Consider the following 15,298-nt stretch of genomic DNA (forward strand, 5'->3'; position numbering starts at 1 on the left):
CAAGTCCCGTTCATCCATCACCCCCTGTGCTCTCTGCCCCGTGTCCTAACTCACACCCAGTCCCGTTCACCCATCACCCCCTGTGCTCACTGCCCCGTGTCCTAACTCACACCCAGTCCTGTTCACCCATCACCCCCTGTGCTCGCTGCCCCGTGTCCTAACTCACACCCAGTCCCGTTCATCCATCACCCCCTGTGCTCACTGCCCCGTGTCCTAACTCACACCCAGTCCCGTTCACCCATCACCCCCTGTGCTCACTGCCCCGTGTCCTAACTCACACCCAGTCCCGTTCACCCATCACCCCGTGCTCACTGCCCCGTGTCCTAACTCACACCCAGTCCCGTTCACCCATCACCCCCTGTGCTCACTGCCCCGTGTCCTAACTCACACCCAGTCCCGTTCACCCATCACCCCCTGTGCTCACTGCCCCGTGTCCTAACTCACACCCAGTACCATTCACCCATCACCCCCTGTGCTCACTGCCCCGTGTCCTAACTCGCACCAAGTCCCGTTCATCCATCACCCCCTGTGCTCACTGCCCCGTGTCCTAACTCACACCCAGTCCCGTTCACCCATCACCCCCTGTGCTCACTGCCCCGTGTCCTAACTCGCACCCAGTCCCGTTCACCCATCACCCACTGTGCTCGCTGCCCCGTGTCCTAACTCACACCCAGTCCCGTTCACCCATCACCCCCTGTGCTCACTGCCCCGTGTCCTAACTCACACCCAGTCACGTTCACCCATCACCCACTGTGCTCACTGCCCCGTGTCCTAACTCACACCCAGTCACGTTCACCCATCACCCACTGTGCTCACTGCCCCGTGTCCTAACTCACACCCAGTCCCGTTCACCCATCACCCACTGTGCTCACTGCCCCGTGTCCTAACTCACACCCAGTCCCGTTCATCCATCACCCCCTGTGCTCACTGCCCCGTGTCCTAACTCACACCCAGTCCCGTTCACCCCTCACCCGCTGTGCTCACTGCCCCGTGTCCTAACTCACACCCAGTCCCATTCACCCATCACCCCCTGTGCTCGCTGCCCCGTGTCCTAACCCACACCCAGTCCCGTTCACCCATCACCCCCTGTGCTCACTGCCCCGTGTCCTAACTCACACCAAGTCCTGTTCACCCATCACCCCCTGTGCTCACTGCCCCGTGTCCTAACTCACACCCAGTCCCGTTCATCCATCACCGCTGTGCTCACTGCCCCGTGTCCTAACTCACACCCAGTCCCGTTCACCCATCACCCTCTGTGCTCACTGCCCCGTGTCCTAACCCACACCCAGTCCCGTTCATCCATCACCCCCTGTGCTCGCTGCCCCGTGTCCTAACTCGCACCAAGTCCTGTTCATCCATCACCCCCTGCGCTCGCTGACCTACGTTGGCTCCCGGTCCAGCAACGCCTCGACTTCAAAATTCTGATCCTTGTCTTCAAATCCCTGCATGGTCCCGCCCCTAACACTGGAGAAGGTGCAAGTAAGATTCACTGAAATGATACCAGACCTGAGAGGTTATAACTATCAGGAAAGATTGAATGGGCTGGGGCTCTTTTCTCTAGAAAAGAGAAGGCTGAGGGGTGACCTGATAGAGGGCTTTAAAATTATGGAAGGGTTCGATAGGGTAAATGTAGAGAGAATGTTTCCACTTGTAGGCAAGACCAGAACTAGGGACCATCAATATAAGATAGCCACTAATAAATCCAGTAGGAAATTCAGAAGAAACTTCTTTTCCCAGAGTGTCGTTAGAATGTGGAGCTCGCTCCCACAGGGAGTGGTTGAAGTGAATAGCAGAGATACATTTAAGGGGAGGCTAGACAAGCACATGAGGGAGAAAGGAATCGAAGGATATGGTGATGGGGTGAGATGAAGAGGGGTGGGAGGAGGCTCGTGTGGAGCATAAACACCGGCACGGACCAGCTGGGCCGAATGGCCTGTTTCTGTGCTGTACATACTTTGTATCTCTGTAACTTCCTCCAGCCCTACAACCCTCTCAGATCTCTGCACTCCTCCAATTGTGGCCTCTTGCGTAACCCCGATATCCTTCGCTCCACCATTGGTGGCCTTGCCTTCAGCTGCCAAGGCCCTAAGTTCTGGAACTCCTTCCCTAAACCTCTCCTCTCTCTCCTCCTTTAAGATGTTACTTAACCAAGCTTTTGGTCACCTGTCCTAATATCTCCTTATGTGGCTCGGTGTCAAATTTTGTTTAATTACGCTCCTGTGAAGTGCCTTTAAACATTTTACAATGTTAAAGGCGCTAGATAAATGCAAGTTGTTGTTGATAATTTTTCTCTGCCAACTTTTCACCCAAGAGAGCAGACGGGGCCTCGGTTTAACGTCTGATCAGAAAGGCGGCACTTCCGACAGTGCAGCACTCCCTCAGTACTGCACTGGGATTGTCAGCATGGATTATGTGCTCAAGTCCCTGGAGTGGGGCTTCAACCCACAACCTTCTGACTCAGAGGCGCGAGCGCTACCCACTGAGTCACGGCCGACACGATTATCAATGCTGTGCCTTCCATCCCTTGCTTACCTGCCTACCTGATTCACAATGTTCCGACTACTCCCCCTCCGCTCCCCACGCGCCCCCGCCACCAGATTTCCACTGATCGGACACACCTCCTCTGCAGATGTTGACGTCGCCAGTGCTGCGGTTTGTAGTCAGAGTGCACGAGACGCCCACAGCAATGATTGCTCGTACAAAAAGGCGTTTCGCTGGTGGTGGCCAAGGGCGTTAGGATCAGCCAATCGGATATTCCACGTTTCAGGGAATCAGCCCTTTGGTGCTGGTGGCTCTTGGGCCCTGGGGAAGCAGTTGATCCCACTGGCAGCAGAGGTCAAGTGGGGTCGCTAGGCAACAAATCCCAGGAGTGAACTCCCCACCCTCCACCCCCCCCCCCCGACCAAGGTAATCCCAGCCCAATGAACGCTGGGCCAGCAGGTCAGGACCTAGGGCCTCCGGTACCTCGCCAGAGACTAGACAGCGAGCGCAAGCAAGCTGTTCGACCACGAAAGGCATCGCCACCGAGCCCGATCCTTTGCCTCGTCCATTGTCCATCAAGCCTGCTCCACACGTCACAATGGCAGGAGCATCATGTCTAGTCTCTTCCTGCCCTCCCTCCCTCCCCCGCAGCCATATAATCTCCTGCGAGATGCAAAAACGCAGAGGTGCCGCCCACCATGGGAGCAAAACAAAGAGGTGGAGGTTCTGTCACAGTTGTACAGAGCTCTGGTTAGACCCCATCTGGAGTAACTGTGTTCCGTTCTGGGCCCCGCCCCTCAGGAAGGATATATTGGCCTTGAAGGGGGGGCAGGACAGATTCACCAGAATAATACTAGGGCTAAAAAGGTTAAATTATGAGAACAGATTGCACAGCCAGGCTTATGTTCCCTTGAGTATAGAAGATTAAGGGGTGATCTGATTGAGGTGTTTAAGATGATTAAAGGATTCAATAGGATAGATCGAGAGAAACTATTTCCTCTGGTGGGGGGAGTCCAGAACAAGGGGGCACAACCTTAAAATTAGAGCCAGGCCGTTCAGGGGTGATGTCAGGAAACACTTCTTCACACAAAGGGTGGTGGAAATCTGGAACTTTCCCCCCCAAAAAGCTGTCAAGGCCGGGGGGTCAATTGGAAATTTCAAAACTGAGATTGATCGATTTTTGTTGGGTAAGGGTATTAAGGGATGTGGAACCAAGGCGGGTAGATGGAGTTAAACTACAGATCAGCCATGATCTGATTGAATGGCGGAACAGGCTCGAGGGGCTGAATGGCCTCCTCCTGTTCCTATGTGACCTTCAAAAGGGGAATGAGAAATAAACATTTAAAAAGAAAACAAATAGATGATGTATATTTTAAACTGTAAAACTCATGCAGCTTATACAGAAGGTGACTATATATACATTAGTCTGTAAACATAGTAAAAGCTATAACATGGCTAAAGATAATCACTTAAAGGGGCAGAGTCTTTAATTTAAAAAGATAGATGTCAAATATTTTTCAGCTTCCTACCCCGCCTCTCCTGACTCTCACTGATGCCAAACGCCCTCCAGTACCCCACCTAACCGTGTATTCTTCATGTCTGAATCTAGACAGTCAGCTATTCCACCACAAAAGGGGTGAAATCCTCGCCTTGACATTCACAGGCTGGTGCTTTGCAACAGGCGTCACTGGACCGTGATCAAGAACAGGAACCCTGTCCGATTTCCCCTCCCCCTCAGCCCAGGGACCAGCTGTAGCTCCCATACCACTGTTTTGACCGGTCCACTCAAACATTGTATCGCCCCCCCAATGTTCCATCTTATTTTTCTTTTCGGTGCGCGGTCCCTTTAACTGGCTGCGCGGCCCATTCAAATTTTCGCGCAAGCACGGTTTTTCCCCATACAGACGCCGGAGAGCGGCTGGTGCGGGACCCCGAGAGCGGCCGGCGCGGGACCCCAAGACCCCCGCGGGGCTTAACGAGAACATTGGTCACCACTTGGCCGTGACATCAGCACGGTGAGAGTTACACAAAGCGCTCAACGCAACAAGGCACTGCCCCTTTAAAATAGGAGGCGGTTGTCAAAAAGAGTTTGTTAACCGGAGCGAATACAATGGGTGTCGATTAAAAACTGGATTCGGATTTGCAATTTCTTTTTTTCCGTCTTCCAGCTATCTTCTCTTACCCAGCTGAGCGCTCAGGTGGAGCAAGCTTCCGAGCAGGCCTGAAAGCAACCGGTTGGTCACAGACAGAAGATCTAGCTGGCCTTGTTCTCCTTAGAGCAGAGAAGGCTAAGAGGAGATTTGATGGAGGTGTTTAGAATCATGAAGAGTTTAGATTGTGTAAATACTGTTTCCAATGGCTGAAGGGTCGATAACCAGAGGGCACAGATTTAAGGTGATTGGCAAAAGAACCAGAGGCGACGTGAGGAAAAATCGTTTTTACGCAGCGAGTGGTTAGGATTTGGAATGCACTGCCTGATAGGCCGGTGGAAACAGATTCAATCGTAGCCTTCAAAAGAGAATTGGATAAATACTTGAAGGAGAAAAAGTGGCAGGGATATGGGGGAAGAGTGAGGGAGTGGGACTGACTGGATTGCTCTTCGAAAGAGCCGGCGCAGACTCGATGGGCCGAATGGCCTCCTTCTGTGCTGTACTATTCTATGATTCCATGAACCAGCGCAGTCGAGCAGCTTAATAGAACGGAATGGTTTGTTGGGTTTTTTTTCCATTAAAAAGTATTCCTTGATATATTTAAGAGCGGTAACCTGGCACAGTTTTATTAATACAGCTGAAAATGGGTTTATCAGCAAAAAATAAGCTTTTTTTTTAATAAGGGCGCCCAGCCCTTCACCTGTGAGTAATCTGATTTAAACTCACTGAAAATGATTGTAAAAAGAACTATACTGAACCATTTACTAGTTTCACTGGTGTGGACTAGTCAGTTTCTTTGTAAATTAAATTTTGAGATGAAAAACACTTCTAAAACGTGCCTATACATGCCTGTGCGCCTACGAAAATGAGCGCAATTTTAAGCGCCTCCTCGAACCAGCACAATCGGAGGAATCGCGCCGCTTTGACCTGGGGGGTATGGCCAGTGTTGTGGGCAGGGCCTGATCCGGGCGAATTGAACCTTGAACCAGCGTAAAAGATCGCGGGAAACGCGAGCGTAAGCGATTGCGGGCGTAACTCACTCACGATTAAAATTCCCCAATCTTTAGCACTGGTTCCCCCGAATCCGTCCAGATTGCGCTTAACAAACGAGCAGAAACTCGACCCTGATATGGATCCCAGTCATTGAAGTTCAGGTACAAATGCTTATCACAATCTAACGACATTCCTCTGTTAACTCGCCCACCAGAACAGTGTGAATGCTCTCAGCACTTATGCCTCGAGTTCAGCAAGTCCGATCCCTATTTTTAATTAAATTGGGATTCCGGGATCTTTGCCCAATGTGTTTGCGGGAAGGGCACACTGCCATTCTTTCCGATTCTCCATAAAAAACCGAAATAAAAAAGATAAAAAAGAGAAACGTGCCTTTAAACTTCCCTCAACTCTCTGGTTTGATCTTAAGACTCTGGCTGTGTCAGTGAAACATTATGGTCTGGGTTACAGAAGGGCCGCAGGCAAAAAGGGAGGTAGTGAGAGGGAGTTTTTCAGCCCTGGCTTAACAAATAAATAAACAGGGTATCGGGAAAACCCTGCTCCGCGACCCTCTCAACGGATTAAGTTGCATCTGTTTAACACACTTTCCATTTTTAGACTATTTCGCACAGATGCTGGTTTTCATTAAGCTCGCACACAGACACACAAAGGCAGGTCCCTTGGAATTTTGCCTCACTCTGTTGTGGTGGAGAGTTTTCTCAGAGGCAGCTATCAGCTCGGCCCGTGCAATGGCTGAAGATCACTTTGGACTTTTACCCAGCTGTGCAGATAGCTTGTGTGCTGCCAACCCTTCCCAAGGCCTCAGACTCTGCAGTCAGTGCTGCAGAGAGCGGGGGAGGGGGTGGTCCTTGACTGCTGGAAGAGCCACAGATTGAGAGAGAGAGAGAGAGAGCGAGAGAGAGCGAGAGAGTGAAGGCAGTCTCCACCCGCTTCCAAGCCAAGCAAACCGTTACTTCATGTGCTGTGCCTGTTCTGGAGTGAGCAGCCTCCTTGCATATCTCCCAAAAATTCCTCCCTCACGGCCGGCTCGTTCCGCGTACATGGCCACGGTGCTTCGGTCTCCACGGCAGGCTGGCATGAGCGCCAACCAGGCAGCATGAAGGGCGGGCAGCAGCGGCCGGGCTGCGCATGCCACCATTTGTTCCGCAAGGTCCTGGCAAAGTGCGGATGTTGTTACAGAGTGCGAGGTAAGTGACTTAAGCCTTGTCCGTGTTGAGTGCGTGCGTGTGTGTGTGTGTGTGTGCGGGGCTGGAATGATTACCACTCCTCTGGCTTTCAAATGGAGACATACCTCACACCTGTTTTGTCCATTTTCGACAAGCCTGTAATACTCTGCTTGCCGTGACTGACAGCAACTTTTTAAAAAAATTGTCTGGCAGAACCCTGCCACAGTCTACAAGACGCTGCAGGAATCCTTACTAGGTCACTTTGATGTATTCGAAAAATCTGTAAGAGTTTGAGAGCACTTAAGAGCACGGGTAGCTGCAAACAGTAGTTTTGGAGTCAACTGGCCAAATAAAATCTTTTTATTTGTTAACTCCCGGTGTAAATGAATCGTTCTCTTTCTCTCTGCTCCATACTGTTCGTTTTCTAATTTTACTTGCGTATATCTAGTTTGGGAAGTTTTTTTTTCCTTTTGAAAAAATTTGCAGTGCGATGGGGAAAGAGCAGGGGAGTGGGATTAATTGGAGAGCTCTTTCAAAGAGCCGGCACAGAATCGATGGACTGAATGGCCTCCTTCTTAAGTTAAAAGATCATTATAAGGCTCTGTGGCTGTATTCAGAGCGGAATTTAAAGATGGCATTTTATGATCAGTTTTTAAAAGTGCAATAGATTAATATATGTCAGGGGAGACAAATTAAACTTCAGTTTTTGATGTTAATACATGGAATGACTGTGCGGAGTGACGGATTTATGTTTTAGTTTGGAACGGGTGATTTGTATGGTACAATGGAATGATCACGATGTAGTAAATGTTTTTAACGTTGAATAAATCCAATTTTAAAAATGGCCTCCTTCTGTGCTGTGCCAGCCACCAAACCCAGGAAAGTCCCAGGTCCTATCCCAGGTCCTATCCCTGGTCCTATCCCAGGTCCTATCCCTGGTCCTATCCCAGGTCCTATCCCTGGTCCTATCCCAGGTCCTATCCCTGGTCCTATCCCAGGTCCTATCCCAGGTCCTATCCCTGGTCCTATCCCAGGTCCTATCCCTGGTCCTATCCCATGCCCGAGGTAGCACCGGAGCAGATAAGGTGGCTGTAACTGGACTGGGAGCCCTTGCGCGAGGGGGGGGAAGAGGTGGGAATCAGCTGCGGTTCTCGGCTTATCGCTAACCGACAGGCAAGGGCGCATGTGTGGGCACAGAAGGAGGCCATTCAATTCATCGGGCCTGTGCTGGCTCTTTGGTAGAGCTGTCCAATTCGTCCTGCTGCCCCTGCTCGCCACAGCCCCGCAAGCTTTCTAAAAAGTATTTTTTTTAAATACTTCACAAACTGGATATAAGGGTGTCCATCTGCGATGGCCTACTTTTATATTTTGCTGTGCGTTCCCAGGCAGTGGAATAACCCCCATCACTCCAAGGGTTGTATAGTTATGGGTGGATTCTTAAACAAAAAAACCTGCCCAAAGAAGTTGGGCAGGGAGAGGGTTAACAAAGACCTCTCAGGGCTTCAAGAGTTAACGGAGCTTTGTGTGATTAAAGTCAGTCTCGACCACGAATCAGAGCACACAAAAGGTTGTCCAGCTGTTATCGTTTACTCCACTGACCCGAAAGGCGTCCACTTATTCTATAAGATATCATATTAAGCCACCGCTTCGCAATGCTCAGCTCCTGAACAAACATATCCTCACACCGCACGAAACTTCGTTTCAAAATCCCTCGTTATAATGGATTTTTCCAGCATTACTCTTTCCCACGGCGCCCTCATTAAACCGTCTGCCCAGTGCAGTTTAAGGGTTATGTGGACTCAGGGCTGGGGCTTTAATAAAATACCCTACCCCCTCGCCCATGACGCACAGTTTGATTTCAAATGAAAAAGGATATTGATTATGAATTAAAGTGACGTGCGCCTGTTTCTGTGCTCTGGGTCGTGTCGCGCAATTAAGGCAGTTTGCGTGCGGAATGTTGCCCTGTGAATCTGGTGTCTGTTGGGTTAAAGACAATCGTTTGGTCGGAGCTGAGGCTGTAGTTGGCCTTTTTGCCTCGGCGATGCGCTTTCCCCCGGCGAGTGCAGTGACTCACTTGTCTCGGGTGGTTTCTCTACGTGTAAAGGTGCGGTGTCGGCAATCGAGAAGACGGAAATCCCGGCCCCTTTAATAGGGAATGATGCAGCGGCGGGAGAGCTGGGTGGAGTGGCGGGGGGGGGGGGTCGTCAGGGTGCAGTCCTCCATCGTGGGGCTGCACAGAGTACCCGTTATTGTGGGACTATTTAATGCCCAAGCCGTTAACATCACATTTAAATCAAGGAATTTCTGCCTTGCGAACCGAATAACGGGGCTGTAAATCCGTCCTGGGTGGTAACACAGAACAGTCGTTAGCGAATCAGCAGCTCCCCTTACACTCCACCCGCTTAAATGGAAACAGGAAATCGGGCAGAGTATGAAAGTGTCTCTTTTAGATAAGTTTAACAGAAATGTCACCCTCCATAAACTTGAGGTCATCCAAAACTCGACTGCCCGTGTCCTAAATCGCACCAAGTCCCGTTCACCCATCACCCCCTGCGTTCGCTGACCTACATTGGCTCCCAGTCCGGCAACGCCTCAATTTCAAAATTCTCATCCTCGTGTTCAAATCCCTCCATGGCCTCGCCCCTCCCTATCTCTGTAACCTCCTCCAGCCCCACAACCCTCCGAGATCTCTGCGCTCCTCCAATTCTGGCCTCTTGTGCATCCCTGATTATAATCACTCCACCATTGTTGGCCGTGCCTTCAGCTGCCTGGGCTCTGAGCTCTGGAATTCCCTCCCTAAACCTCTCCAGCTCTCTACCTCTCTCTCCTCCTTTAAGACGCTCCTTAAAATCTACCTCTTTGACCAAGCTTTTGGTTACCTGTCATAATATCTCCTTATTGTTTCATAACGCTCTTGTGAAGCCCCTAGGGACGTTTTACTACGTTAAAGGCGCTATATAAATAAAGGCACTGTTGATTGACATTTACATTTACACTGCCAATTTCTGATTCACCTCTCCCGTAGATGATGCCAGCTGCTAAGTGCCACCTCAGCTGAGCCTCTAGTATTTCATCTCCTTGGCCAGCTTTCCAATGCAGCAGACATTTTCCATCATCAGATTTAATGAAATCACATAATCGTCTAAAAGTTCGAAGTATAAGATCTATTTGTGCACGACTCCTTCACTTGTGGCATTTTCCGACATTCAGCTTTGAGCGGAAATCCAGGCCTCATCTTGACAAAATGGCAGCCACATCCGTCCCAGAATGCCCTCATGCACCTCGTATTGGCCTGCTGCAGAGCATCACAGGCAGAAGCCTAATGGTAGGCCACCCGACCCTGCCTTAACCCCACCCCCTCTGCTGGGTTATGATGCATCAGGACTTAAAAGGAGGGAGGAAAAATAAATCTAATCTGGGGCCTGCCATCAAAAACAACCATAATGGCTGCCCCTGATGGCTCAGTGGCCAAGTGCAATGCCCAGGACAGCACTGAAAGAAAGACTTGCATTTGCTATAGCGCCTTTCACAACTACCGGACGTCTCAAAGCGCTTTACAGCCAATGAAGCACTTTTGAAGTGAAGTCACTGTTGTAATGTGGGAAATGCGGCAGACAATTTGCGCACAGCAAGCTCCCACAAACAGCAATGTGATAATGACTGGATAATCTGTTTTAGTGATGTTGATTGAGGGATAAATATTGGCCAGGACACCAGGGAGAACTCCCCTGCTCTTCTTCAAAATAGTGCCATGGGATCTTTTACATCCACCTGAGAGAGTAGATGGAGCCTCAGTTTAATATCTCATCCGAAAGACAGCACCTCCAACAATGCAGCACTCCACTGGAGTGTCAGCCTAGATTTTGTGCTCAAGTCTCTGGAGTGGAACTTGAACCCACAACCTTCTGACTCAGAGGCAAGAGTGCTACCCACTGAGCCACGACTTGCACTGAGACAGGCAGCTTAGGAAACCCCAGGTTCACATAGGATTACATAGGATACTAGCAGGGGGGGGCCCGGCGTTGCCAGGGCAGTTTAGAGGGCCGCGCGGTTGACAGCCGGCCGCTGCCGCTCCCCCGCTCTGTGTGTCGGGCCACGCGGTTGAGGGCCACCCGCTGCCGCTCCCCCGCTCTGTGTGTCGGGCCACGCGGTTGAGGGCCACCCGCTGCCGCTCCCCCGCTCTGTGTGTCGGGCCGCGCGGTTGACGGCCACCCGCTGCTGCTCCCTCGCTCTGTGCCTCGGGCCGAGCGGTTGTGAGGCCCGGCCCGAGTGACCCCAACTCACCTCCCGCTCCGGCGGGTCGACGGAGCTGTCCTGCTGGCTGTTGAGGAAAAGCAGGGGGAAAAATGGCGGCGAAGTTTCGGGAGGCTGCAGGATTAGGTCCCGCCCGTGACGCACCGATTGGTCAACCATCAGGACACTGAACTGCAGGATTGGTCAACCATCATGTCACTCAAAGATAATGAGCGGTAGGATTGGTCAACCGCTAATGAGCGGATTTTTGAAAGTTTTTTGTATACTGTCCGAACAATTTTTGTTTGACCAAAAAGTAAATACGCCTATGACACTCCCCTGATCGTCAGCTTTCTTTTGATATTACATATGTGTAGGTACGCTCTATAACTTTTGAGTGTATAGCGGACAGATAGACAGACATACAGACAGCGGACAGACAGACAGACGGACAGACATACTGCTTTATATATATAGAAGCTGGGGGGGCCCGGCGTTGCCAAGGCTTTTTTGTAAAACAGCAGTTTACAGGGCCGCGCGGTTTACGGCCGGCCGCTGCCGCTCCCTCGCTCTGTGTCTCGGGCCGAGCGGTTGTGAGGCCCGGCCCGAGTGACCCCAACTCTGAGGGGGAGAGAGAGAGACTGGGGGGGAGAGAGAGAGAGCGACGGGGGAGAGAGAGTAGAGAGACTGGGGGGAGAGAGAGGAGAGAGACTGGGGAGAGAGAGAGAGAGAGAGAGAGAATGGGGAGATAGAGAGAGAGAGAGAGAGACTGAGGGGGAGAGAGAGAGAGACTGGGGGAGAGAGATGGGGAGAGAGAGAGAGAGAGACTGGGGGAGAGAGAGAGAGAGAGATGGGGGAAGGGAGAGAGAGACTGGGGAGAGAGAGAGACTGGAGGAGAGCGAGAGATGGAGAGAGAGAGAGACTGTGAGAGAGAGACTGGAGGAGGGAGAGTCTAGAGGAGAGAGAGAGACTGGGAGACTGGGGGAGAGAGAGAGACTGGGAGAGAGAGAGAGCGCGAGACTGAGGGGCGAGAGAGAGACAGGGAGAGAGAGAGAGAAACTGGGGGAGAGAGAGAGAGGGAGAGAGACTGGGGGAAGAGATAGAGAGACTGGGAGACAGAGAGAGAGAGACTGGGAGACAGAGAGAGAGATAAAGAGACGGGGAGAGAGAGAGATTGGGGGGAGAGAGAGGGAGAGGGCTAGAAATTCGGTTTCACCCCATTTGGAGAGGGAAGGAGAGAGAGACAGAGAGAGAGAGGGAAGGAGAGAGAGAGAGAGAGAGAGAGGGAAGGAGCGAGAGACAGAGAGAGAGGGAAGGAGAGAGAGAGACTGGGGGGAGAGAGACGGGAGAGAGAGAAAGAGTAGAGAGACTGGGGGAGAGAGGGAGAGAGAGAGAGACGGGGAGATAGAGAGAGAGAGACTGAGGGGGGAGAGAGAGAGCGACTGAGGGGGCGAGAGAGAGACTGAGGGGGAGAGAGACTGGGGTAGAGAGAGACGGGGAGAGAGAGAGAGAGACTGGGGGAGAGAGAGGAGAGAGGCTGGGGAGAGAGATACTGGGGGAGAGAGAGAGAGACAGACCAGGGGGGAGAGAGGGGGAGAGAGAGAGAGACAGACCAGGGGGGAGAGAGGGAGAGAGAGAGACTGGGGGGAGAGAGAGAGAGAGATGGGGAGAGAGAGAGAGGGAGTGACTTGGGGGGGAGAGAGAGAGAGAGACTGGGGAGATAGAGAGAGACTGAGGGGGAGAGAGAGAGCGACTGAGGGGGAGAGAGAGAGACTGGGGGAGAGAGAGAGAGACGGGGAGAGAGAGAGAGAGTAGAGAGACTGGGGGGAGAGAGAGGAGAGAGACTGGGGAAAGAGAGAGAGAGAATGGGGAGATAGAGATAGAGAGAGAGAGAGAGACTGAGGGGGAGAGAGAGAGCGACTGAGTGGTGAGAGAGAGAGGGAGAGACTGGGGAGATAGAGAGAGAGAGACTGAGGGGGGAGACAGAGAGCGACTGAGGGGGAGAGAGGGAGACTGGGGGAGAGAGAGAGAGATGGGGGAGAGAAAGAGAGAGAGTAGAGAGACTGGGGGAGAGAGAGGAGAGAGACTGGGGAAAGAGAGAGAGAGAATGGGGAGAGAGAGAGACTGAGGGGGAGAGAGAGAGAGACTGGGGGAGAGAGACGGGGAGAGAGAGAGAGAGACTGGGGGAGAGAGAGAGAGATGGGCGAAGGGAGAGAGAGACTGGGAAGAGAGAGAGAGACTGGGGAGATAGAGAGAGAGAGCGAGAGATTGACTGGGGGGAGAGAGAGAGACCGGGGGGTGGGGGGAGAGAGAGAGAGACTGGGGGGAGAGGGAGAGAGTTGGGGAGAGAGAGAGAGAGACTGGGGGAGAGAGAGACTGGGGGAGAGAAAGACTGGAGGGGAGAGAGACTGGAGGGGAGAGAGAGACTGGGGGGAGAGATAGAGACTGGGGGGAGAGAGAGAGACTGGGGGGGAGAGAGAGAGACTGGGGGGAGAGAGAGAGACGGGGGAGAGAGAGAGACTGGGAGAGAGAGAGAGAAACTGGGGGGAGAGAGAGTGCGACTGAGGGGGGAGAGAGAGAGACGGGGAGAGAGAGAGAGAGAGAGAGAATGGGGAGATAGAGAGAGTGAGACTGAGGGGGGAGAGAGCGAGACTGGGGGAGAGAGAGAGAGACGGGAGAGAGAGAGAGAGAGAGACTGGGGGGAGAGAGAGGAGAGAGACTGGGGAGAGAGAGAGAGGCTGGGGGAGAGAGAGAGAGAGACTGGGGGAGAGAGACGGGGTAGAGAGAGAGCGAGAGACTGGGGGAGAGAGAGAGAGACAGGGGAAGGGAGAGAGAGACTGGGGAGAGAGAGAGATAGAGAGACTGGGAGACAGAGAGAGAGAGATAGAGAGACGGGGAGCGAGAGAGCGATTGGGGGGAGAGAGAGAGAGAGACTGGAGGAGGGAGAGACTGGAGGAGAGAGAGACGGAGAGAGAAGAAATAGAGAAGAGAGGAAGAGGCCCGGCCCGAGTCACCCCAGCTGAGTAGGCTGGGCACAGTGAAAGCATTGATTTCTTTATGACAGCACAAAAACTGCTCTGACATCAGAGCAGCTCTTCGACATCATAGTCACTCAATGCTAATGAGCGGATAATGAGTGGAATTTTGAACGTTTTTTTGGATACCGTCGGCACAAATTTTGTCTCACCGAAACGTAAATACGCTTATGACCGCTCCGGAATCGTAAGCTTTCTTTTGATGTAACACACGTGTAGGTACGCTCTATAACTTTTGCGTGTATAGAGAACAGACAGACAGGCAGACAGACAGAAGAGGTCTTTTATATATATAGACTAGCTGGGGGTGCCCGGCGGTGCCAAGGCTTTTTCGAGGGCATGTTGTTGTTGGAAGAGAGAGAGAGAGCGAGAGACTGGGGGTAAGAGAGAGAGCGCGAGAGACTGGGGGTAAGAGAGAGAGCGCGAGAGACTGGGGATAAGAGAGAGAGCGCGAGAGACTGGGGGTAAGAGAGAGAGCGACTGGGGGTAAGAGAGAGCGACTGGGGGGAAGAGAGAGCGACTGGGGGGAAGAGAGAGCGACTGGGGGGGAAGAGAGAGCGACTGGGGGGGAAGAGAGAGCGACTGGGGGGGAAGAGAGAGCGACTGGGGGGGAAGAGAGAGCGACTGGGGGGAAGAGAGAGCGACTGGGGGGAAGAGAGAGCGACTGGGGGGAAGAGAGAGCGACTGGGGGGGAAGAGAGAGCGACTGGGGGGAAGAGAGAGCGACTGGGGGGAAGAGAGAGCGACTGGGGGGAAGAGAGAGCGACTGGGGGGAAGAGAGCGACTGGGGGGAAGAGAGCGACTGGGGGGAAGAGAGCGACTGGGGTGAAGAGAGAGCGACTGGGGGGAAGAGAGAGCGACTGGGGGGAAGAGAGAGCGACTGGGGGGAAGAGAGAGACTGGGGGGGAGAGAGAGAGACTGGGGGGAGAGAGAGAGACTGGGGGGAGAGAGAGAGACTGGGGGGGAGAGAGAGAGACTGGGGGGGAGAGAGAGAGACTGGGGGGAGAGAGAGACTGGGGGGAGAGAGAGAGACTGGGGGGGAGAGAGAGAAACTGGGGGGGAGAGAGAGAAACTGGGGGGAAGAGAGAGCGACTGGGGGGGAAGAGAGAGAGCGAGTGGGGGGGAAGAGAGAGAGCGAGTGGGGGGGAAGAGAGAGAGCGAGTGGGGGGGGAAGAGAGAGAGCGAGTGGGGGGGAAGAGAGAGAGCGAGTGGGGGGGAAGAGA

The 15,298-nt window shown here is 52.7% G+C and overlaps 1 protein-coding gene across 7 annotated transcripts in view; it reads left to right on the forward strand.

The window, feature by feature from the left end:
* Nucleotides 1-15,298, forward strand: part of LOC147096930 (rho guanine nucleotide exchange factor 25-like) — a 550,157-nt gene that overhangs the window by 173,089 nt on the left and 361,770 nt on the right. The window contains exon 1 of one of the 7 annotated variants that reach the window (XM_085972588.1): nt 5,270-6,829. The exons of 5 other annotated variants lie outside the window; for them this stretch is intronic. In XM_085972588.1, coding sequence (XP_085828714.1) covers nt 6,739-6,829 — 91 coding nt within the window. In that variant the 5' untranslated portion in view covers nt 5,270-6,738. Of the gene's footprint in view, nt 1-5,269; nt 6,830-15,298 lie in introns of those variants that run through there. One more of the 7 variants, XM_085972590.1, reaches the window with a different exon arrangement.

Source organism: Somniosus microcephalus, chromosome 33, assembly GCF_052327205.1.
Source record: "Somniosus microcephalus isolate GS21.2 chromosome 33, FLI_Smic_1.0, whole genome shotgun sequence".
In the NCBI taxonomy this organism is placed as follows: domain Eukaryota; kingdom Metazoa; phylum Chordata; class Chondrichthyes; order Squaliformes; family Somniosidae; genus Somniosus; species Somniosus microcephalus.